We start from the raw sequence: 23,822 nt of genomic DNA on the forward strand, positions 1-23,822 counted from the left end.
TAGGGTGCCAGTATATCCTAAATCCTCCTGTGGTTACTGTGTAATAAAGGGAAACTCATCTTTATGTGCTTTACAGGGTAAGGGGGCGGGGGGGAGCACCCTGTATGTCTCAGTAGTTGTTCTTTTCTAATGGATTTCATGTCAAAAAAAAAAAAATGAAGAAACTTCAGTTTCAGCCACTGCTAGCATTCTGCTTTGAAATCAGTTTGCTTGTATGGCTTTTTAAAATGAGAACAAAATCTACCATCAAAGCAAGCTGAGACATTCCCGTGGCACACGTCCCTCTCCATTACACCACAGTAAACAGCTATCTTAGCAAGTAAACAGATGAAAAAGATACCAGATCTTTTTAATTTTCCCTGTGCAGAACTGTGCATACTGCAAGTAACCTTCATAATTAGACCTTCAATAAATGGGGTTTGGAGATTAAAATTAAATAATAAAAAGAGGAAGTCCTAGATTGGTCAAATGGGAGAAGTGATAAGGTAATGCCTGTCAGGGGTAGTATCAGTTCAGATAGGATGAAGATTGCACGACAGATCTGAAATAACTGATCTGATTATGGTCCTGAGACCATCACTCAAGTTGTTAGTTTCAAATATTAGAGGGGTGCCTCAGTGGCACAGTCAGTTGAGCATCCCACTTCGGCTCAGGTCACGATCTCACGGTTTGCGGGTTCAAGACCGACATCGGGCTCTGTGATGACAGCTCAGAGCCTGGAGCCTGCTTCGGATCCTCTGTCCGCCTCTCCCTCTGCCCCTTCTCCATTCATACTTTCTCAAAAATAAATAAACTTAAAAGAAAAGAAAAAGAATGGGGTGCCTGGGTGGCTCAGTCGGTTAAGCGTCCGACTTCAGCTCGGGTCATGATCTCACGGTCCATGAGTTCGAGCCCTGTGTCGGGCTCTGTGCTGACAGCTCAGAGCCTGGAGCCTGCTTTGGATTCTCTGTCTCCCTCTCTCTCTGCCCCCCCCCCCCCCCCGCCTCACTCTCTCTCTCTCTCTCAAAAATAAATAAACATTAAAAAAAATACTGGAAAAAAAAAACACCCAACCTGACCTGGGCCAATGTGACTGGGCAGACAATAAAGCTATATTTTACTAAACAATAAATGGCCACTCACTCTTGTTCCATTTCCTCTGTAGCTTCTGCTGATTGGGCTAACAGATCAGACCAACATGAAATATGAACTTAAAATTTTAGCTGTGAAGCTGAAAAAAATTTATATACTTAAAAAACAGTACATATTAAATTGCTTTATGTTCTTCCTAATTGTTGCAAAGAGGGATCACATAATGGAGCTTTAGGTTGGCCACTTGAAGAACCCTCACACAGTGGATATTTAAACCGATATATACATTCATTCCCCAGGCAGGCCTAGTGAGGTACAAATTGTAAGTTTCACACTTGATGGTAAAAGCAATAGATGGCAAGAATGAGCTGTGGCCAAGGCCGCAAAGTGGTAGCTTATGGACTGCTTTGTCCTACAGATGTGTTTTATTTGGCTGGTACGGAACTAAAACTGGATTGACATTTCAAAATTGGGATATGGAGGGGCACCTGGGTGACTCAGTCGGTTCTGTGTCCAACTACGACTTAGGTCATGATCTCATGGTTTGTGGGTTCAAGCCCCATGTCGGGCTCTGTGCTGACAACTCAGAGCCTACAGCCAGCTTCAGATTCTGTGTCTCTCTCTCTCTGCTCCTCCCCTGTTCGTGCTCTGGCTCTCTATCTCTCAAAAATAAATGTTAAAAAAAAAAATTAAAAATAAATAAAAATAAAAATTGGGATATGGAGAATCTCTTGAAAAGCCAGAAGTTCTGGAAACACCAGGCCAGCAACCCTGCATAGCACCATGAATGTCCTTCAGACAGGCTGGCCACTCAGATAACCACAGCCCCTCCTGGCCTGCTTCATTTATTTGCCTTATCTGCCTGGCTCAACAGGCACTTGGGTTTGGGATCCCTGAATGATGTTATTAAGTTCACAGATCAGGGTCCTCCGGGGGAACATATGTATGTGTGGGGAGTGCTGTCTTTAGACACAGGAAGCAGTTATTCATTCTTACATTGCTAGAGAAATAAAATAGTCGATACCTTAGTGTTCCCTCCACTCTCAGCATGTTTAGGCCTTGCTTATATTAGGAATATCTATTAGTCTTTTAAATTTAGCTTGATCTGATCTTTGGGAAGAGGTCAGAACCCTTTTTCTATCTAAGTCCACTCCTGGATAGCAGAGAATAATAGTGGAAAAATAAATGCTGCTTGTTAATGTCCATGTGTTATACTACTTTATCCAAAAAACTTCAGTACATGCAAATGTTACAAATTTTAAAGTTCGAAAGGTTAATAAACAATGGGGAAAAAAATCTCATGGTGAAACTCACTTCATATAAAAGTATACGCAGATGTGCTGAGAGAGTATTTCCTAACAGCAGTGTATTTAATGCAGCCTAGTACCTTGTGGCCAACATTTGCTTTTGGTCATTAACTTCTCGTTCTTCCCAACTACAAAGGAGGTAGCGCAGATGTGATAAAGTGTTTTTCTCTCCAATGTTCCTGATTCTGTGAGGTTCAGTGATCAGCATGTTTATTTCCATAGTTAATCATTGAAGTAATAAATGATTTTTGGCTTTGTGGCAGGAAGGAACATGTTTTGTAGTCCTGACTACAGCCCAGCCTGCCTTGACACTAATGAATAATACTACTTTGGAGGCCCAGGGATACTCATCTGAAAGAATTTATTTATAATACATCCTCGCTCCAGAGCTGTTCTTTCTCTTATGAATGTTTCCAAATATATGGCAAATCAAATGAAATTTGAGTTTAAGGCTGCTTTTGCTTTAAACTTTAATGACATGCTCAGCCAAGAGAAGTGGTAACTTGGCTATGCCAGGGAGACCAAATACAGTTCACCCTCTTTGACGGAAAACAGATTTATAAACATAGACACACATTATCACTTGAAAAAGTCCACTGTGACTGAGGGGTAAGTATAAGAAATGATCCTTCCTCTTTCAGTGGCTCATTTTTTTCCCTTCCTTCTGCATTTTAAGCACTTGAGAAGTTTGGGGAAAAAAGTTGTAGCAGCAGAAACGATTCTATTAGCAAGAAAAAGAAACTGGAAAAAAGCAAAAGATTATTTGTGCAAATGTCCCTTGTGTTGTTTCTATTACAAGGTCATTTATTTATTTATATAAAGACTCATGGAATCAAAGATTCATGAAGGCCTAGAATCTGGGTGTTTCATCCCCAGTGACTAAGGTCCGTGCGCAGGCATAGCACTGATTGAGAGTTTAAATGTTTATTTAAAACAGAAATGCCAAACCACTCCACCCTCAACCTTTCAAACATCTGGCTAACAATAAGCTAGTTCTTCAGCAACAATGTCAGAGCAGCGGAGTAACTCAGGTTATATCGTAACTCAAAAGCAGTACTACTAGAAAACTGAAAACACCTAGCGCTGCAGAAAGAACGGCAGGACAAACTCGAAGAGAATTAGCTATAAAAAAACCATTCAAAGGCATTTCTGCTGCCTAACCTTTCACTTTTTATCTAATGCATGGCTGCCACCTTTGAACTGGTTTCTACTTGCATAGCTATTTGGTGGGAAAAATCATACGGCTGTCCCAGGCACAATTTGGGAAAGTGCAAATTGTCTCTAAGGCACAGAACTCAGATTCTCAGCCAGATTACCAGCAAACTAGACTTCCCAAGGGAACATGCTAGAGAAAATGACCAGTGTTCCCCTCCTAGAGAATGGCTCCCCTCTGGAACAAGAGCAGGGCTCTCCCCCTTCCTCCGATGCTTACTTTCATCCCTGTCTCAGCAATGTGCCCCTGTTCCTCTGTTCCACAGCAGAAGCAATACTCAGGATTAACACCCAAACTGAGCCTGCCTCTCAGGCCTGCTGAGACGGTGAGTCTGAGGGATACAGGAACGTGAAAGGCCAGTCAGCTCTTAAAAAAATCAAAGGTGCATTTACATGATGAACCAAAACCCATTGTTAGGGTTTACAGCAAACCCCCAAGTCCCCAGAACTTGTAACTTTAATCTGGGGTTGGCCCCTTCCCTTATTTTAAGAAAAGGCTTTAGTGATTACGTTAGTACCATTGTACTAGGCTTCCCAGAATTGAGAAAACAATGGGAACATCAAACCAAAGAAGATCCCATTGAACAGAGTTGCCCATCCCCAGCCATGGGGTCTTCCCCAAGCATGAGCCTTTACGCCACCAGTTTTAGGGAAATAGCAAAATTTCCATTGCACAGGTCCTTCCAAAATATTATAGAGATATCAAACACTTCATTTTTGGGGTTTGGGGAAAATGAAACACAAATTAATTTAGCTGTTTCTAGGGAGGCAGGATGTGAGACTCATCAAGGCAGCCCCTATGACCCCAAACGCTAACGGAACATTGCATAAGGCTAGGTGGAAACCCAAAGCTCATATCCTTAAGTAAAACCATCAAAAGCTTTGAGGACACTTTCTCTCTTTGGGAAAGCTGGTTCGTTCCTGTCCATAAGGACATAATGACTACGGGATTAGAACGGAGCTCTCAGCCAAATTCCTTTCACTTGGCGGCTTCTGCCTGTTTTGTTAGGCTTCAGGGACTACCAGGTTTTGGTGCTGGCTTTGGGCCACTCAAGTAGGAAAGATGATACAGATTCACTGATATGGCTTCATAAAACACCAAAAGGGGAAAATACTGACTAGACATACAGAAAGGGAGTGGTTGGGGCTGCTGAAGTCAAGGTTAGAACACTAAGAGCCACGAAGGCAGAAGCACTCTAGACCTTCTTAAAGATACCAAGTAGAGGCAGCTACAGGAGGCCCTCTCTCCCTCATGGTTTTCTCTTAAGGCTGTTCTATTGCCCCACTGACTCAATTCTCGATGAAGCACCTCACTTTTTAGAGGCATCTTCCAAAGTTAGGAAATCCTACCTGCATCGGTCACAGACTGAATCTCCAGCTGTGTGATGAGGAGGGACCTAGCCTTCTTTCTTGACTCCTCACTGAAGAAATTTCAATCGACCCTCAGAGGAAAAGCAATCTAAGCCCGCTTTTCCTCCTAAAGCATTTAGCTGCGCAAAGTAACTGAACTTTCTGAAAACAAGCCCTAGATTGACTCCACCAGACATATTTTCCCAGACTCAGGGCTCCTGAGAGGGTTTCACCACTTCGCCGCTCTCCAGACGACCCTGGATGGGCCCCACCTGGTTCCAGCCCACTCAAGTTTTACACTTTTCCCTCCTCCACCCAGAGGTGCAATGCCTGGTGTTGAATTCCCAAGGCAGCTTCCAAGTAATGGTGAAATGATAAATGGGATATAAGCTGCTACCAGCAAAATTAAGGTGAGCATTGTGTCTCCTCTTCAAAGGTGGGATCACCAGATGAGGTACAGAGCTGCTGTTGCTATGGCAGTCACTGAGGACAAAGCCAGGGCCATGGGGCCCTTCCATTCTCCAAACAAAACCACTCCTAGATCCTATCTAAGAGGCAATGCCACTCTCCAAGTGTACACGGAAAGTGCTTTGGAGCCTCCGCCTTGCACTCCTTGTCTGCAAGTGAACAAAGCCAGGAAAGCGCTCTCTGCATTCAGTAAGTGTGCTGTGAAGTTCTTTGGATCCCAGTTTCCTGGAGGCCATACGGGCTCAGGAGACTAGAGGCTGGGTCGACAGGAGTCTGTTCCCAGGAGGCACCAGGAATCTGAATCTAAGTCAGGCTTTGGATCCATTTCCATCTCTTCCTTTGCTGTCTGAGTTCCTTTGGAATGCATCCCCTCCTGTCCAAACAAAACACAATTCCACATTAACAATACTGCCACCGGTCACCGCAGTCCAGGACTAGGTTTTCAATGTTGACATCTAAGGATCTGTGGCCACAGTTTTGTGAGAAGCTCGTAATACTACCCTTAGATAATACCTTAATAATGCTACCTTAAATAAAGCCAACACCTTTACACTTGCTGCAGGCAGGGTGACCAACTGTTTGCCCAGGACTGTAGGATTTTCTGGAATGCAGAACTCTAAGTTTTAAAACTGAGAGAACCATGAGGTGCCTGGGTAGCTCAGTCGGTTAAATGTCTGACTTCAGCTCAGGTCATGATCTTGTGGTTTGTGGGTTCGAGCCCCATACCCGGCTTGCTGCTGTCAGCATGGAGCCCGCTTTGGATCCTCTGTCGCCCTGTCTCTGCCCCTCCACCACGCATGCATGCACGTGTATGCTCTATTTCAAAAATAAATAAACATTAACAATAAATAAAAGTGAGACAGCCCTAAGCCAAACAATCCTCCTGCCTGCCACGGCTGCCAATCACCCCATGCTTGCCTCGAGTATATTACTTCCCAAAGTCCTTTCATAGACATGATTTCATTTAATCCTCAAAACAACCGTAACAAAGTACATGGTATTATTTGCCCTTTTTAGGTGAGAAACCAAGACTCACAGAAACAAATTTGTCCAGACACACAAAACTGACAAATGGCAAAGCCAAGGGTTGAACCCTATTTCCCAGTCCTGGTTCACTCTAAATAGAACTAATGGCTAAAAGAGCTATGGCTCTTGATAAACAATGCAAACAGCATTGAAATTATTTTTATCAAAAATGTTTAATATGAACCTAATTAAGTCTTAAGTCTAACTTCTAGTTTATAGAAATGACAGGGTGACAAAAGAACAGGTTAAATAACGTTCTAAGAAGAAAAGACAAATCCAGAATGTAGCTCATTTTGTTAAAGAGCCGACCCTGTTTCTTCAACAAATTGATGCCATGAAAATTTAAAAAAGAAAAGTTCATATATTGAAAAAAAAAATCATATATTGAAAAAAAAAAAGGAAACCAATTTGACAATAAACTTCATATATTGAAAAAAAAAAAGAAAAGTGATGGTAGTAGAAAGAAGTATTCTAGATAAAAAACAATAAGAGATATAACAATGTGATAATGTAATGTAGGGCCCTTGACTGGATTCTGGACTCATAAAAAAAAAAAGTTATAGAGAACATTTTTGTGGGAAAACTGGGAAAATTCGACTATCAATTGGGTACTGGATGAAAATTGAGAATATCAGTGTTGAGTGTGATAGTAGTTTGGTGGTTAGCTGGGAGAATGAATGTGTTTATTTTTGGATTTGTGTAAGAAAGTATTTAGAGGGGCTATGTTATGACTTTTATAATCTATTTGAAAATGGTTTAGCAAAATAAAAAATATATACACACACATATACCCACATATATTTTAAATACACACAGATATATACCCCCACATATTTTAAATGCACACACACACACATACTTTTGAAACATGTTAACAATTGTTCAATCTAGATGGTGGATTATGAGTATTCGCTGAACTATATGTTTATAAAGTTTTTCATAGTAACAAGTAAAAGAGGGGTGCCTGGGTGGCTCCGTCAATTAAACACCCAACTCTTGATTTCAGCTCATGATCTCATGGTTCGTGGGACTGAGCCCCAAGTCGGGCTTTGTGCTGTCAGCACGGAGCCTTCTTGGGATTCTGTCCTCTCTCTCTGTCCCTCTCCCACTTACACGCGCACTCTCTCAAAATAAATAAATAAGCATTAAAACAAATAATAAAAGAAAAATATACAATAACAAAAAACAAAGTGATGAAAATGATCTAACCGAGGTGCCTGAACAAGGCCCAGGGCTGCTGAAATTAATTACATAAGTTACATCATCAAAAGATAAGTCTCTGCAAAGGAAAAGGTCTATTTCAATTCTTGGGTGTTTTGTTTCTGTGACTCTTCAAAACAGAGTTAGAAATTGAATTATTCCTTTAATGCTCTCACCTGCTGCCCTCCTTCTAATTTCTTGTTCAGCTTCTGTAGTTGGGTAAAAATCTGGAGGTTTTCTTGCTGTAGCTTCTGTTGTTCAGCCAGACACTTTAACACCAGCCCGTGCAATCTCTCAACCTCTCCCTGCAGAGTGCTGCAGGCACAGGTAGGAGTTAATGGCGTTCCCTTCCCAGCACAGGTCTCTGCAGGACTCAGCCGAGGTGGCTAAGGAGAGAAGAAAGAGGTCACAGGTGCTTCTGCGTGCTTATCCCAACTCCCCAATCCAACCTTCCTCGAAATACTATCGGACCTTACTTTAAAAGTAACAAGATAAACCACACACACACACACAAAGTAAATGCAAGAGAAACAGAAAGCTGCTGGGATTACAATAGCACCTGGCTCTAACATAACAGCAAGAGAACTCTCAGTGCCTCAGTCTCCATTATGCTAAGGTAAAAAGGACAATCACCTGTTTTGGAGAACTTGGCAATTAAATTTAAAGTGCATGGCTATCATCCCATTTAAAATGCTGAAGTGGGGGATATGGTTTGGAACAAGTCTTTCTGATCACAGTGAGAACACTGTGACCCAACAGGTCAATATTTATGAAATGTAGTGGATCACACTTTTGAAGATTTAAAAGGTGTTCAGTAAATAGGACTGCCAAAATAATTCAAGAAAGTTAATTGATAGAGGAATTTAAATGTTCACCTTAAAGTTTCAAAGGTTTTATTACACCTTTTCTAGTCTGGATTTCTCTCCTTTCTTCCACTGTACTTCGTTTATAGGAAGGGTCAGCAAATGATAGCCAAATCCGGCCTATTGCCTGTTTTTGTAAATGAAGTCTTATTGGAACATAGTCATGCTCATTCATTATGTATTATCTACAGCTGCTTTTATGCTACAGCGTTGACTAGTTGCAAAAGGGACTGCATGGTCCATAAGCCTAAAATAGTTACTACGTGGCCCTTTATAGAGAAAGCTTGGTGACCCCTGGTTTACATTTGAGGTACTTACCACAATTTGATTTCTACCAAGGTTAGGCACACGTGTGTGGCTCCCTCACGAGACTACAAGCATTATTTCTTACTCATATTTAGAGCCCCCAACCTACACTAGCAGTGTCAAGAAAAAGTGGATTTGAATTTTGGAACTTTAATTTTGGTACTTCTGAGGCAAAGAGAAAAGAAAGTCCTCTGGTGTGGAGAACTGTTAGTGCATCAGGAATGTGAAAGGGTCAATGCTTCTCCAAGGCAACTCAGGTAAGCCTAGGGCAGAAGCTTTAAGCACTGCCGAGTAGACAGTATAATGAGTTGATTCAGGGCAGTGGGAGACTGAGGAAGCTAGAGGAGACAGGCCAGGAGAAGTGGAGAGAGCTCTCTGGTTACCTAGTTGTGACTCAAAGGCAAAAAGTTCAGTTACCCAGGCTCCTACTGGGGGCTTGTGTTCCGAAGGAGCTTCAGAGGCCACTTTGAGTCCTTGCAGCTCTTCATAGGGCAGGGTGTCTTTCTCAGACTCTGAAAAAGCTGCACTTAGGGGAGATGGGCTGTCAGGCATGGGGATGAATTCTGCATTTTCCAGCTCCTATGTATAAGACAAAGAATCTCATCAGTTCTGTTTGAGCCATCTATTTTCTTTCTCCCAAATTCCCATCTTGCTATAGCTTTCACTCTGCTGTGACATCAGCACCCCCTAGTGGGGCATGACAGTTGTGAGTACAACTCAGCTCACCGGGCCTGTCAATAGGACATCCCTTCCTCAGAGGAGTAACAGTGATTTGAATTCAAACTCAAATTCAAGAACATGGTTTGGAGTGTGTGGCATATCTCCTTGACACACTTATTCTACACAGTCTGTTCGAGCTGGGAAGCTTGAAGGTGATGGCAGTGAGGCCAATGCCCAGGCTGAAACGTTAGGTACAACAGTGTACTGCCTCTTGCATTCATACTCCTAACTGGCTATCAAGTTTCGTCATCTTACACGGGAAACTAAATCTCTAGATTTTTTTTTTTTTTTACGTAAAAATATAAATTTCACAAACTACAATGTAGTTTGACAAAATACAGAAAATGACAAAATCCAGATGGGCAAAAAGACCAGCAATTCCATCACTCATAAATAAGCACTGTTAAAATGAGCAATACTGTGTTCAGTCTTCATAGCAGATACTCTTCTATGCATTACATATTTTCTAAGAGAACGGGATCCTGCTGCACAGGTATTCCATCTTTCTGCCCAGCCACATGTTGTAGCCAACTTTCCATCTAAATATACTCCCAACATTTTTACTATCCGCACTTCAATATTCATAACCTCTCTATTGTACAACATTCCAACTGCCCCAATAGTCCACTTCTACAAACCACAGTACAAAATCTCTAAGCTTAATCTGCACACATGCATTACAAAGACTGCTTCAAGGAAGGTTTTATTAATTTAAATTCATTTAATACCGGTATCAGAACATTTTGTATCTCTTCTTGTCAGGAAGAAAAAAGAATTAGAGGTTTGGTAGTTTCGTGGAAGTCAGAAACCTCGATGCCTACTGCAAAACGCTTAAACAGGGCATGGGGCACGGAGAGATTCTGACGGCTCCTTTCTAGTTCCTGTAAAGGGTCTGCTATTTTATCGAAGATACCTCTGCCAAAGGAATTACCTTTCGAAGCCAGCCAGGGCAGGAGCTGCTGGCCCCACTAATGATCCCCATGGCCTCCGTGGGACTGACTAAACCTTCCATTCCTCGGTCTGCTTCCATTGTTCCTCGGAAGCCTCCGCTTGGATCAGGAGTTTCAGATTCCCGCTGACTGTCCTCCTCTTCTCCCCCACCGCCGCCGCCTCCTGGGCTAGCACTCTGAACCACTGACAGATACACAGCACAGAAAGAGAGAGCCTTGCTAGGCAGCAAGAAAGATTTACGATCTCACAGCCCCCCTGACCCCTGGAGAGCTTCCTAGAGTCGCATGAAGTAGTAGCAACAGTGTCAAGATATTTGGGACTAAATTTGTAGTTTTTATACAAGATATTGAATATCAGCATCTTTATAATGATAATTGACTTCTACATCCCAAACTTACTCATTTCTATGTCCATAGCAGATTATCAATGTTCTAAAGCACTACTGAACAGCCGCCCCAACCACAGCTCATTGAATCTACCACCCGTGCTTTAATAGATACATCTAGACTCTAGCATTCTCCACCAAGGCTTGTCAAGGTTTCGTATAAATACAAAGCACTTTCACATTTGAGCCAAACAACTCTTAAAATGGCCAGATAAACTCACCACTAACTTCCTTTCTGGAGAAGTCTTCAACCATTAAATTCATTAAATTCTTTTGATAACGATTTGTAAGAATTTTTAAAATATGATGGCTGGTTCTTTCATATGTAGCACATTCCAAGTTATCTTAATGAAGACTAGCTGACGTGTAGTCAAAAAATGGAATGAAATTTTAATATGGGCCAAAAAGACGTATTTGCTAAAGCTAAAAAAGTAAGTGCATGGTATATTCCAAAGTTAAACGTAAAGGACTGTTCGCGATCACCAGCTATAGTGGCTTGCAGACTGTGTCACACTGTGATCCTACCGAAGCAGCAGACCTGGAGATGCCAACAAAAGCTCCGAAGCTTGTTTTAAATGGCTTTTGAAAATAATGTTACATTTGAAATATACAAAAGACTATTTTAACACACGTGTAAGTTTTGACGCCTAACAAAACAAAAACGTGAATCTACCACTTGAAGAACTAGAACTGTACTTTCCAATACGGTAGTCACTAGCCATATATGGCTATTTAAATTTAAATAAAAAGTTTAGTTCCTCAGTCACGGTAGCCACTTTTCAAGTGCTGGACAGCATACATATAGAACATTTCCACTGTCGCAGAACGATTTATGGGACAGTGCTGAACTAAAACATTACCTGTATCATATCTGTCTTGTGAATTCCTTCTCTTTCTCTGGCCTCCTACCTACATGTAACTACTGATTAATTCTGTATTTGTCATTTCTTTATATAGTTTTTAAAGTTTATTTTGAGAGACAGTGAGCGCCCATACGTGTGAACAAGGGAGGGGCAGAGACAGAGAGAGAGAATCCTAAATAGGCTCTGCATGGTCAGCACAGAGCCCAACATGGGGCTCGATCCTACAACCCTGAAGTCATGACCTGAGCCAAAATCAGGAGTCGGACACTCCACTGGAAACACCTCATAGAGTGTATGTGTGGCTTCCTTTATTCACGGAGCTATGTGTTAGATCTGTGGGAAAGAACTACAAGACATTTATCTGCTAAAACACTTAAAGACCCTAATGGTCAAATTTTTAAAATCTTATGTATTGGAATATCCCAAGAATCTGTACAGTTCTAGGCTGTGCTAGTTTAGGGGTGAATGGGATTTGAACTCATTCACGTTTAGAGGGTGTTTGAAATTGAGAACCAGGTAGACCCATCTATTCTGACCCTAAACATGACCCAAAGTAAAAAAACTGGATCCCAAAGATTACAGGTGGGGAATTCTTGAAGCATATCCATATTCAAGTGGAGATTAAAGAAGCCCAACGGAAAGAACTCTGTACTAACGGTGCCAACTGTGGACTGAACAAAAGCTCTTTTTAAAAGGGCTATTTTGAAGATTGTGATTCTGACCCAGAGGGAACCACAGTGACTGGGAGAGGAAGGAATCACAGGTTAAAATTCTTAAGTAAAAATTTATTGACTTAAAAAAAAAAGAGTCTAGATACTGAACTGACTGAGCCATCCAGGCACTTCTATCATTTCTTCTTAAAAAAAAAAAAAAAAATCAATCACATACTTATATATCCTTAAGCAATATATAAATCTGGCTTGTTTTTCAACTTGATAAAAAGGCACATAGTCTGCTGCAACTTCCTTTTTACATTTCACATTATAGACCTATTTGTAGATGTTCATTTCTACTTTCGTACAGTGTTCCACTGGATGGTTAGAACCCATCCAACCAACAAGTATTTATTGAGCATTCACCATTTGCCGGGCACTCTTCTAGGTAATGTGGATAAAACTAATGAATAAAAAACCCCCACAATCCCTGCCCTTATGGAGTTTACATTTTCCAGCTAATTGATATGTGCTTTTAATCTTATTTTTTCCATTAAATACTGTTCCAGCAAAACAACGCTGTAAGAGAACAGCTGTGATTAGCAAAAAAATATTTTATCATTTGTGACAGATATTAATATGCACAAATAAATGCTGAGCAATAGATTACTAAAAGAAACTAATAAAAGGTATGGTGTGTGTGTGTGTGTGTGTGTGTGTGTGTGTGTGTGCGTGTAAACTAGAGTTCAACAAGTCTAGATCAGACTTTCAACTTTCTTTTTCTTGGATTAATTTGCTTTTATTCTGGGTCTTTATCTGTGTTGATTCTGCAAACTATCAGAATCCAAGTTCTGAGACATCAAAGAGTACAGGTACTTTAGAGCAAGTGGAAAACCAAAAAGGAACACAGATTTAATTTCCTGGCATAGTCCTAAATAACAGAGAACCATGCAAAAAGCAGCCAGAGGAAAGCTATCAGAGAGCTTTGGGCTGATTCTCCTAACTGCTTTGAAAGTTTAGCCAACTTTTAATTCTGAGGGCCTGTTTGGAAGAACTATTTCTATAGACGGGAATAACCCTGGGAATACAGTGGAAGCAAAGAGTAGATAGAACCATAGCCCCTAGCATGGTAAGGAAAGAAACAATACATAAGCCACATTACAATGTTGGGCAAGCCACTTAATTACTTCCATATGCTTGGTTGGCAAAGATGTACTCTCCCTCTGACCACAATGTAATAAAAGTCATAACTTATTGTGAAATACACCCAAAATACGATCCTCCCTCTTGATCACCGTATTCCTCATTTCCCAAAGATATTTCCTATTTCCTTTTTTTGGAGACTGCATGGAATCTAACCCAAAGACCCACAGCTCAGAAAAACCACTGGTACCTGAGACACTGCTACTTACCAGTTCCAATGGATAAGCCACTGCTATTGGAACGGATGGTCTTAGAATTCAATACTTTCTCTGAGGAAAAATATTCAGTAGGTAAGCATCAGAAACAGCTATAGCAGGAAAAGTGAGAAGACTAGACTAGGGAAATAATATTCGAGATAACAGCTATCTCTCACTCCAGATAACTTTATAAATACTTACTGTTCTAGATATTAAAGCACCACTAGCTACCCTAACTATATCCACTATGTAAAGTAGCAATTCTTCTTAACTACTCTTTGGAATTACCTGAGAAGCTTTAAATAGTAGCAACCTAGGTCCCACCCCAGAGATTCTGATTCAATTGGTCAGGACAATGGGATTTCCAAAAGCTCCTTGGGGGATTCTAATGTGCAGCCAAGGTTGTGAACCACTGATCTAATAGAATGGACTTGGAAACCCTCATACAGGCTTTTATAATTTAGTTCCTAACAGAGTAATCCTTATGCAGAAAACAATTGATTTAATTTCCTTTTAAAGGTGTACTGAATGTTTCTCTCAAAAGCATGAACACAGGCAACAAATTAATTAGTGGACAACTAGAGATAAAGATTCTATGGCAGAGGAAGAGCCCAAAGTTATCATGTTAAAAAAGTCAGAAGGTTGCAAATGACAAATGTCAGGAAATAACAGCGTTCTGTCCCCATCACAAGGCATGGCGTCACTGTTATAAGACTTAAAGGAACAGCCTCTTTTCTTAGAAACACTTCTAAGAATGTGACCATCAGTACCTTCAGTGTGGGTCTACCCTCTGTCAAATCCATCTCAACCCACACATATGAGACACTTACCAACAATGAGAATGGTGTGCCAGCCACGGCAAGATAGGTCTGGGACGTGATGCAGAGATCCAAAAATAGGCCGAGGCCATGAGGTGCAGATGTCAGAGCCATGTGGTCTCTCTGTGGGGGTCATTGCCAGGCGACCATTACCACCGTTGCCCCAGGCAAAAATGTGATTATCTAGGGAAAAAAATTAAACAGCAGATAGTTTAACAGAAAAGTGACTTCCCTACTCTTTGGGTTCCCCATCTTTATGCCTGAGAGTTAGAAAGATTTCCCACTATGAACAAAACAAGGGAAAGCTGTTTATTCCCCTAAACAATTCCTAATGCCAACCTGGAAAAAATGACGTGTCTATGTATTGCCTGCCATCCATCTATCCACCCATCCATCCATCCACCCATCCATCCACTCATTCAACAACCTTTTTTGGTCATTCAACTGTTTATTGGGCATTGATTTCATGACATGCACTGCTGGAGGTGTGGGAATACAGCAGTGAATAAAACAAACTCAACTACCCTTGTGGAACTGACATTCTAGTCAGAGGAGACTGATCAGTCACTAAGTATCAAATACTTCTGGTAGTCATAAGTGTTATGAAAGAAGATACATGGTAAAGAAAAGTGGAAAATAAAGACTAATAATGGGGTAGCATTATTTCAGATAGGGTAGTCAGAGAAGTACTTGTCCATACTTCAGCAGAGACCTGATTGAAGTGAGAGAGGGCTATGTGGATATGTAGGGGAAGAGCCTCCCTGGCAGAGAAAACAGCAAGTGCAAAGGTCCTATGTGAATAACAGGAGCATCATGAACAAGAGTAAGAAGGTCCCTGCAGCTAGAGCAAAATAAGCGGGGGGGACAGTGGTCAGTAAAGAGGTCAGGAGGTAGCTGGAGTCCTGGTCATATAGGGCCATGCAGGCCACTATAATGGCTTTGGTTTTTACTGATTGAGATAGGAATCCATTAGAAGTTCTGAGTGTACTAGTAGGTATTTAAAGGATTCATCAGGCTACTATGAGAAGAATCAATTGCAAGGGACCAAGGGTGAGCAGTGAGACCAGTTGTAGTAGTGAAGATGGTGGGAAGTGGTTGGATATATTGTGAAGATAATCGATAGGATTTGCCAATGAATGGGATGTGGGGAATAGGATGAAGCTGCCATTTCATGAGACAGGAAAGCTATAGGAGGAACAGATCTGGGCAGAAAATCAAAAGTTTGATTTTGACTATAATACATTTATCTGAGATGCATGTAACTTCTTATCCAAATCAGAGCATTTTTTAATGAAAAGGGGGTACTATTAATGATTAAACCTGGACAATAGGGATGAATGAGGACTGACCTGGGAAAACTGGGCTCTAAAGCCACCATATCTTTAGACATCTAAGTCCAGGGGCTGATGAATAACCGAGCCTGGAGTTCAAGGGTGGTGACGATATGAAACTGTCAGTGGATACAGGGAACTTAAGGTAATAAGCTCGCTTAGGGAGTGAAGGGGGACAGAGGAGAGATAGAAGGATTGAGCAGTTCCGGGCATTCTAGGACTTAGAGGGGTCGGATACTGCCATCAATGGCACCTGATCTATCAGCCTGTACGAGTCTGTGTATAAGTGTCTCCCCTACCCTACTTAGACTGTGAGCTCCTTAAGGATAGGGGCTTTCTGAGACTCACTTTTATATTGCCAAAGCCTAAAGAGGACCTGGAACATAGTAGGCACTCAATTTATGTTGGCTGTGTGAACGAGGCAATAGAGAACAGTCCGGAAAAGTAGAGGAATACTGGGAGGTAATACGCCCAACCATGGAATCCAATTCTACACTCCTCATTCTGAAGTTTACCTTGTGAAGTACACAGATCTACTGAGGAGACATTACTTCCCTGAGGCCCTGTCAGGAAGTGCTGGTAGACTTGCAACACTAAATTTAATCCTCAGCGACATCCTCACTCTTTCTGGTAACATTTCCATTTATCTAGCCTGACCTGACCTAACCAGTTTGCTCCCTAATATCCCTCATTTGGGGACAAGCAGGGAACGTTACCGTGCCCCTCTGAAAGCTGCTTCACTTAAATATGGCAACACATCACTTATCTGACACCATCCTTGGATCCCTCATGTGTACGCAACAGGCACAGACCAAAAGAAAACAAAGGCATCTTAGATCATGAGCAACAAAAAAAGCTGAAATGAGTCAAAAGACAAGATGATAAAATGTGATTTGTTGTTCCCCCAGTCACAAGAAAGAGTGGCTACAATTAGTCCAGAAGGTGATACAGGAAAAAGAGAGAGAGAACAAAGAAAGAATGCGGAAGAGGGAGGGGATAAGGACTAGCAGAACCGGCGGTAAAGAAGAGAAGTGGGTGAGTTGCCCGGGTGGCTCAGTTGGTTAAGCGTCCAACTCTTGATTTCGGTTCAGGTCACAGTTCGTGAGTTTGAGCCCTGCATTGGGCTCTGCAATGAGCGTGGATCCTGCTTAAGATTCTCCCTCCCTCAGGGCGCCTGGGTGGCTCAATTGGTTAAGTGTCCAACTTCGGCTCAGGTCATGATCTCACGGTTTGTGGATTCGAGCCCCGCATCAGGCTCTGTGCTGACAGCTCAGAGCCTGGAGCCTGCTTCGGATTCTGTGTCTCCCTCTCTCTCTGCCCCTCCCCCCCTCACGCTCTATCTCCCTCTGTCTCAAAAATAAACAAACATTAAAAAAAAAAAAAAAGATTCTCTCTCTCTCTCTCTCTCCCCTTTCCTCTCTTCCTTCCCCACCTCTCCCCAGCTCACACATACACTTGCTTTCTCTCTCTCTAAAATTCAAAAAAGAAAAAAAAGGTTGGGGTGCTTCGGAGGCTCAGCTGGTTAAGCATCCAACTCTTGACTTCGGCTCAGGTCATAATCTCACAGTTTGTGAGTTTGAGCCCTGCATCAGGCTCTGTGCTGACAGTGTGGAGACTGCTTGGGATTCTCTCTCTCTCCATCTCTCTCCCCCCTCTCACATCTCTCTCTCAAAATCAAAAAGTAAACTTAAAAAAAAAAAAGAGAGAAAAGTAGTAAAAGAGGCAAGAAAATGCCACAGAGCGAGCAATGTGAAGAAAGAGAGAAGAAAGTTCAATTAGACCAATTCCAATTCCAATGGAAGCTGAGAGACACATAGTATTCACCCCTTCAATCCTTAGCAGTCCCTGAGGACATCACTGCAGTGTGGCTGACAGCAGCCAAGGAGCAAGATTAGATTATGTCGTTTTCCTCTCCAGCCACTTCACCCAACATTTATTGAAACCAACGTGGTCCTGGGCCAGGTATACATAGAAGTGTTTAGGGGTGCCTGGGTGACGCAGTCAGTTAAGAGTCTGACTTCAGCTCAGGTCGTGATCTCACGGTTTGTGAGTTTGAGCCCCACATCAGGCTCTGTGCTGACAGCTAAGAGCCTGGAGCCTGCTTCGGATTCTGTGTCTCCCTCTTTCTCTCCCCCACCCCTGCTCATGCTCTCTCTCTGGCTCTCAAAAACAAAAAATGTTAAATTAAAAAAAATTTACACAGAAGTATTTAATAATTTTTGGGGTGCCGGGGTGGCTGGCTTAGTCAGTTAAATGTCCAACTCTTGATTTTGGTTCAGGTCATGATCTCACAGTTTGTGGGTTTGAGCCTTGCATTGGGCCCCACAATGTAGTGCAGAGCCTCCTTGGGATTCTCTCCTCTCTCTGCCTCTCCCCTGTTCGCATGCCCTCACTCTCAAAATAAATAAATAAACTAAAAAAAAAAAAAAAAAAAAAAAAAAGATTTAGTAATTCTTAAAACATTTAACCAAAAAAGTAAAAAAAGCAGGGACTTAGAATATTAACTTGGCCATTATTTAGATAACTATTTTTTTTTAAACAATCACTATGTTGAACACACAAAATATTAATGAAGCTCTATGAGCGTAACAATCAGATACCAACTGAATGTAAATAAAAAGTGAACGTATGATCCAGCTATATAACCAGTCTACCTCTTTCCCAGCCAAACATTAAAATATAGCCATCCATCCAGAAAGCTTGAAATGACGTGTCCAGACTCACTCACCATCGGTGGCAGCAATGGTAAACTCATCACCGCAGGAGACCCTGACCACTTGCTTCCCACCTAGGGGTCCTCCCAGCAGGTTGATTCCTAGACGCTTCTTGTAATTCCCAACGCCCAGCTGTCCACACTTATTGCAGCCAAAGGTCAGCAGCCGGCCTCGTTCTAAAAGAGAAAACCAACCAGGCACACACGGGGCATGGAGTACAAGGGAAAACACAGCCAGAGCAGAGTTCCACGGACTAGCTTCTGGTTGTTGAGAGTATACGGATATAAAGCTTGCCACACAACCTTGCATCTATGGCAGCTAGGGTATCTAAAACTAATTAGACTCTGAAAGTTACTCAATATCGTATTTTCTAATATTATATTTTAAATGTGGAAAAGGGGTACTACCTTAGTAAACGGACAGATGGTACTAATTTAAAGGCAGTCATTTTCTGGAATTATTGGCATGGCACTGTCATTAAGAGATGTACTGACTGCGCATTTATAATGATTATTAAAAAAAATTTACTTGAATTCCTGATTTGTTAATGAGATAATACTGGATGCCAGGGGGAAAACGGGAGAATGTATATGTTGTTAAGAAGGGCTACTACTAGGGCTGCCTGGTTGGCTCAGTCAGTAGAGCGTTCGACTCTTGGTCTCAGGGTTGTGGGTTTGGGCCCTGTGTTGGGTGTGGAGATAACTTAAAAATGAAATCTTTTTTTTTTTTGGTGCCGAAACCTGGGACCATTAAAAATGAAATCTTAAAAAAAAAAAAAAAAAGGAAGAAGCGCTAACACTTGACAGAATAAAAGAGCATGAGCTACTGAGGCCTGTGTAAAAAGTTGTAAACCAACTCACCATCAATAGCAGCCGTGTGAGTCTTGCCTGGGGCAATTGTACGGATCTTATAAAAGGACAGCTGTTTGGCCAAGGTAAAGGAGGTTGTGTAGGGAACTTCGTGGTAAGCCTGAAACAAGATAAAACACAGAGCAAATACTCGTTAGGTAAAAAACGAAGGGGTAGCAGGCTGAGAATGTTGTCATGGTGACCAAAAGGCCTTTCAAGCAAATTTGTTACTAAGTAGAAGATGCCAGGTAGCTTTTCATCTCCAACAGAATACAAAATGGAATAAGCTCAATATGTCACCAGAGAATTTAATCAGTATATGAGGCAGGGCTTCCTGACAACAAAAATTTTAGATTCCTAATCTAAGAGTATGTAAAACATTAACTCTCTGTCCCAGAAAGTATCTACATGAGGATACAACCAGGGACACTTATGTTGGGTATAAACACTGTATATCTAACAAAGGCAGGGCAAAGAATTAAAATCTTGAAGACTCTCCAGCCCAGAATGCAACCAGTTTACTGTGATCTAATTTCATGTACAAGGCAGTGTTCTCAATGTGTTAAAACCCACGTTCCCTTTAGATTAGTATTAAAAAATTCCTCTCATGTAAGTTTAAAATTTCACAATAAACCCAATGTTATAATAAAACTGAAATCAAGTAATGGTAATTTTGAATATGCCTTTTCAAACTATGCAGACACCCTTCCCAGATTTGCCCCAAATTTGTACTCTCCCATTTGAGAATCAGTACTGCAGAGATTACTTAAAAATTCTTATCTCTTTCACTGAGTCAGGAAACTTTCTTCTCTTGATTCTTTAGAACATGACAAAAACTCATTATATTAACACAAAGAGGAGACTTAATGTGAATTTCACAACATCCTTGAAGGAAGTGAACAGTAATTATATTTACTAAGCCTGTACAAGATCAGTGATTTGGTAACAGTAAATCTAAAAAACTCTCCAGGGAGATCATGCATGAAAATGTGTTTCTTTTCATGTCAATTATCTTGTACCTATTTTAGTGATAGGTAGAACCTGAGTTCCGTCACTTGATTCTTTGTAATCAATTTATTTGTTGAGGCATAATAAACTATAAAATATTGTACAGCTTGAAAAATTTTTCTGTATGGGGCGCCTGGGTGGCTCAGTCGGTTAAGCGTCTGACTTCGGCTCAGGTCATGATCTCACGGTCCGTGAGTTCAAGCCCCATGTCGGGCTCTGTGCTGACAGCTCAGAGCCTGGAGCCCGTTTCAGATTCTGTGTCTCCCTCTCTCTCTGACCCTCCCCTGTTCATGCTCTGTCTCTGTCTCAAAAATAAATAAATGTTAGAAAAAAAAAATTAAAAAAAAGAAAAATTTTTTTGTATGCATATAAATGTAAAACCACCACCCAGATCAAAATATAGACCATTTCCATGATCCTAGGATCCCTTCTCTTTATACCCATACCCCCCACCCAGAAGTTACCACTACTTTGTCTTCTGGTATCTATAAGTTAATTTTGCCTGTTCTTAAACTCCATATAATTGGAATCATATAGTACAGACTCTTTCATGGCTGGCTTCTTTTGTTGAACATAATAATGTCTGTGAAATCTTTTTTCTTATGTACAATTTCATGGTCACTAACCAAAAGCATTCCCAAAGAAATTCCAGCCTAAGAGAAGTTCTGACAGTGTGGTGAGGACACCAAAGAGGGTACTTACTTCATGGTTTATGATTCCAGACATGCACTGATTCAGACCCAGCTTATTGAATTCATTGAGTCCACAGGCCAGCACTTTACCTGACTGGGTCAGCAGAAAAGTCCCATCACAGCCACACTGAACCGCGACAATAATCAAGGCCTTGGGAACATCCACCTGCAAGGAAAAAAAAAATCAGAAAAAAAAAAAAAAAAAAAAAAAAAAAATCCCCCAAATGTAACTTGTATTAGGAAAAAACCCTCAAATTTTGTGATGTCCTGCATCTGGCAGAACCGACCACAGTAAAGACTGCTCTATCATCTTCAGATTTTCCCAGCAGCTTATTGTTTTTAACAAGGAGCTCAAGTTTTATAATTAAGTAAAAGGCAGCAGTTCCAGGTTGGCTCAGCAGTCCTGTTGAAGTTTGTTTTAGCAATAGGTCTTATTTAGAAAGACTTCTCAGAAAATGTTGGGAAAGGAGAAGCTTCGATCCATTGCTGATTTTTGTTCTCTGAGAGGGAAGGCCCCATGACAGTTATAGAAGAAACTCAGTAGCCTTGTAGGGTCCTAGTCTGGTCACATTATAAATGAGGTGACAGAGTACTGAGGAGGCAGCCAGGACTTCCAACTGCTCACATCCCTCTATAGCTAAATAAACAGAGCTGGAGAATGGTAGGGGGATAGAATGGATGTCTGTGAAACCTGAAAACTCAAACTTCAGTGCTTCTACTGTGGCTTTTTGAAGAGAAACAACCATGAAATCCATTGAGAATGGTCCCACAAGTGATAGAAGTTAATTTTTAAGATGTTAATGAGCATTGTTAACAGTGAATGGTACAGTCGATTCCTGTCAACCTTCCAGTGGGCAGGCAAGCCTGTGACCCAGGGTGGGTGTGAGAGAGAGGACCATGTTCTTCCTGCAGCTGCTTTTAGCTCCTGGGCCAGCTCCTGCAGGGCTAGCTCCTACAGTGCAGACAGTAATTAGATATTATGTTTCGTACAACATGACCCCTCAATACAAACACATATTTCATCTGGTGTCCAAATGTGGAAATGGGGAGGGGGGGATGGCTGTGTTGGGTTAAGAAACAATATACTGCTTTCCAGTATCTTCCCAAGGAATTTTCTGGGTTCACTGTACTTGCTGATTTTAGCTGCCATTCCTGAGTAAGATGTGACTCCACAGTTTCCAAAGTGGCCATATCCTCTTTCTCAGCTTTTTATGATTTAGTCAGATGACAAGATCACATAGTGCTAACTCAGGAATTCTGGGTTGTCAGTCTCCCAGATAGAAAATATTTCAGAAATAAACACCTTGACATGAGGATTCGGAGAAAGAGGAGTCTGTATTATTACTGGAGTCTGTGTGTCCTCTACACAGGCTCTAGGAAGAAGCTGCTTCTGAGTTTACCTTTTGTGGTGTATAATAATCTTCTTCTGAATCCAAACCCAGTCGTCCTGAGACATACATAAGAAAGAAAACAATGAAAATGAGGGTCTTCTTCCCAATGAAAATATTCTACAGCATTCTCTTCCACTGAATCAACACTTCTCAAGTATAGGCTACATGTGTTTAGATGCATACAAGCTTGAAGTCAAGTTGGCTCCTGGGAATAAGTGGACAGAGACAAATCTATACCTACCATATTCACCACAGCCCCAAGAATAGACTTCTTTGTTTCGTGTCAAAACCACCACATGATTATCTCCACAGGAGACCTGCTCCACTGGATTGTTCAGGAAGAAGTTCAGCTGCATGGGTTCTAGTACTTCGGGCCCAGCAACCTTGTCCACCCCCATGCAGCCATAATAATCAGATCCAAAGGCATAGAGCTGACCCTCATCTGCAAAAGAAAGAAAGGCATAACACATCAAAGGAATGACTCTGTCCAGCCGGAAAGTTGGGCAGGGCTGGCATGAGAACTATCCCAGCCACTGATCTTATATGAAATGACTGCATCAGAGAAATCCGAAGGATAGACTGTGCAAGTTTAGAGTTATTTTTATTTAGGGGGTCACGTGTACTGTTATAGTAATTTTTAAAAATTGGTAGTATTATGCTGAAATTTTATTAGGGCCATCTCTATTTTCTAGAGAAAAGGAAGAGTAAGCAATGGCAAGACAAAAACTAAACTTTAGCTCTTGATTCCTGATTTAGTGTTATTTACACCTGACCAGGTGGTAATGTTATTTTTCCCCCCAACTGGAACGTACAACATATTTCTCCTGATCCCATGAGATTTGTTATCTGTGTGCCTCTATGTGCTATTTGCCATAGAAAACTGGGCATGTCATTATTAACGTGTGTATCCGCTCACTGACTTTGGTTCAGGAATATGGTCTTTTGCTGTAAAATCCCAGCTGAAACTGCACAGCATTAAGTACAATACTTCACTTTAAATGCACTTTGGATGCTTTCTGTTGATGGCTTACCTGTCACACAGACAGTGAAATCATCACCACAGGACACCTGACGGATAGCTCTGCCTTGCAACTTTTCCACATGCTTTGGCTGTCGGTAGGAGGCTTTGTCTCCGTGGCCCAGCTGACCATGGAGTTTAGTACCCCCTTGCATGTTCTGTGAAATAAAGAGGTCTTGTAAAGTTTTAGCTTTTCATGCGAAAAGCTAATCTTCCATAAAACTTCC

The 23,822-nt window shown here is 41.4% G+C and overlaps 1 protein-coding gene across 1 annotated transcript in view; it reads right to left on the reverse strand.

Annotated features, from left to right (window-relative positions):
- Positions 1–2,722: 2,722 nt before the first annotated feature.
- Positions 2,723–23,822, reverse strand: part of NEK9 (NIMA related kinase 9) — a 43,596-nt gene continuing 22,496 nt past the window's right edge. Inside the window, exons 11-22 of the mRNA XM_047863115.1 lie at positions 23,609–23,753; positions 22,819–23,019; positions 22,587–22,633; positions 21,197–21,352; positions 19,499–19,607; positions 18,653–18,814; positions 14,606–14,776; positions 13,788–13,847; positions 10,455–10,657; positions 9,221–9,382; positions 7,811–8,020; positions 2,723–5,781 (exon numbers count right to left, since the gene is read on the reverse strand). Of these exons, the coding sequence (XP_047719071.1) occupies positions 5,659–5,781; positions 7,811–8,020; positions 9,221–9,382; positions 10,455–10,657; positions 13,788–13,847; positions 14,606–14,776; positions 18,653–18,814; positions 19,499–19,607; positions 21,197–21,352; positions 22,587–22,633; positions 22,819–23,019; positions 23,609–23,753 (1,749 nt within the window). The 3' untranslated portion in view covers positions 2,723–5,658. The remainder of the gene's footprint in view (positions 5,782–7,810; positions 8,021–9,220; positions 9,383–10,454; positions 10,658–13,787; positions 13,848–14,605; positions 14,777–18,652; positions 18,815–19,498; positions 19,608–21,196; positions 21,353–22,586; positions 22,634–22,818; positions 23,020–23,608; positions 23,754–23,822) is intronic.

This window comes from Prionailurus viverrinus, chromosome B3 (genome assembly GCF_022837055.1).
Source record: "Prionailurus viverrinus isolate Anna chromosome B3, UM_Priviv_1.0, whole genome shotgun sequence".
Taxonomy (NCBI): domain Eukaryota; kingdom Metazoa; phylum Chordata; class Mammalia; order Carnivora; family Felidae; genus Prionailurus; species Prionailurus viverrinus.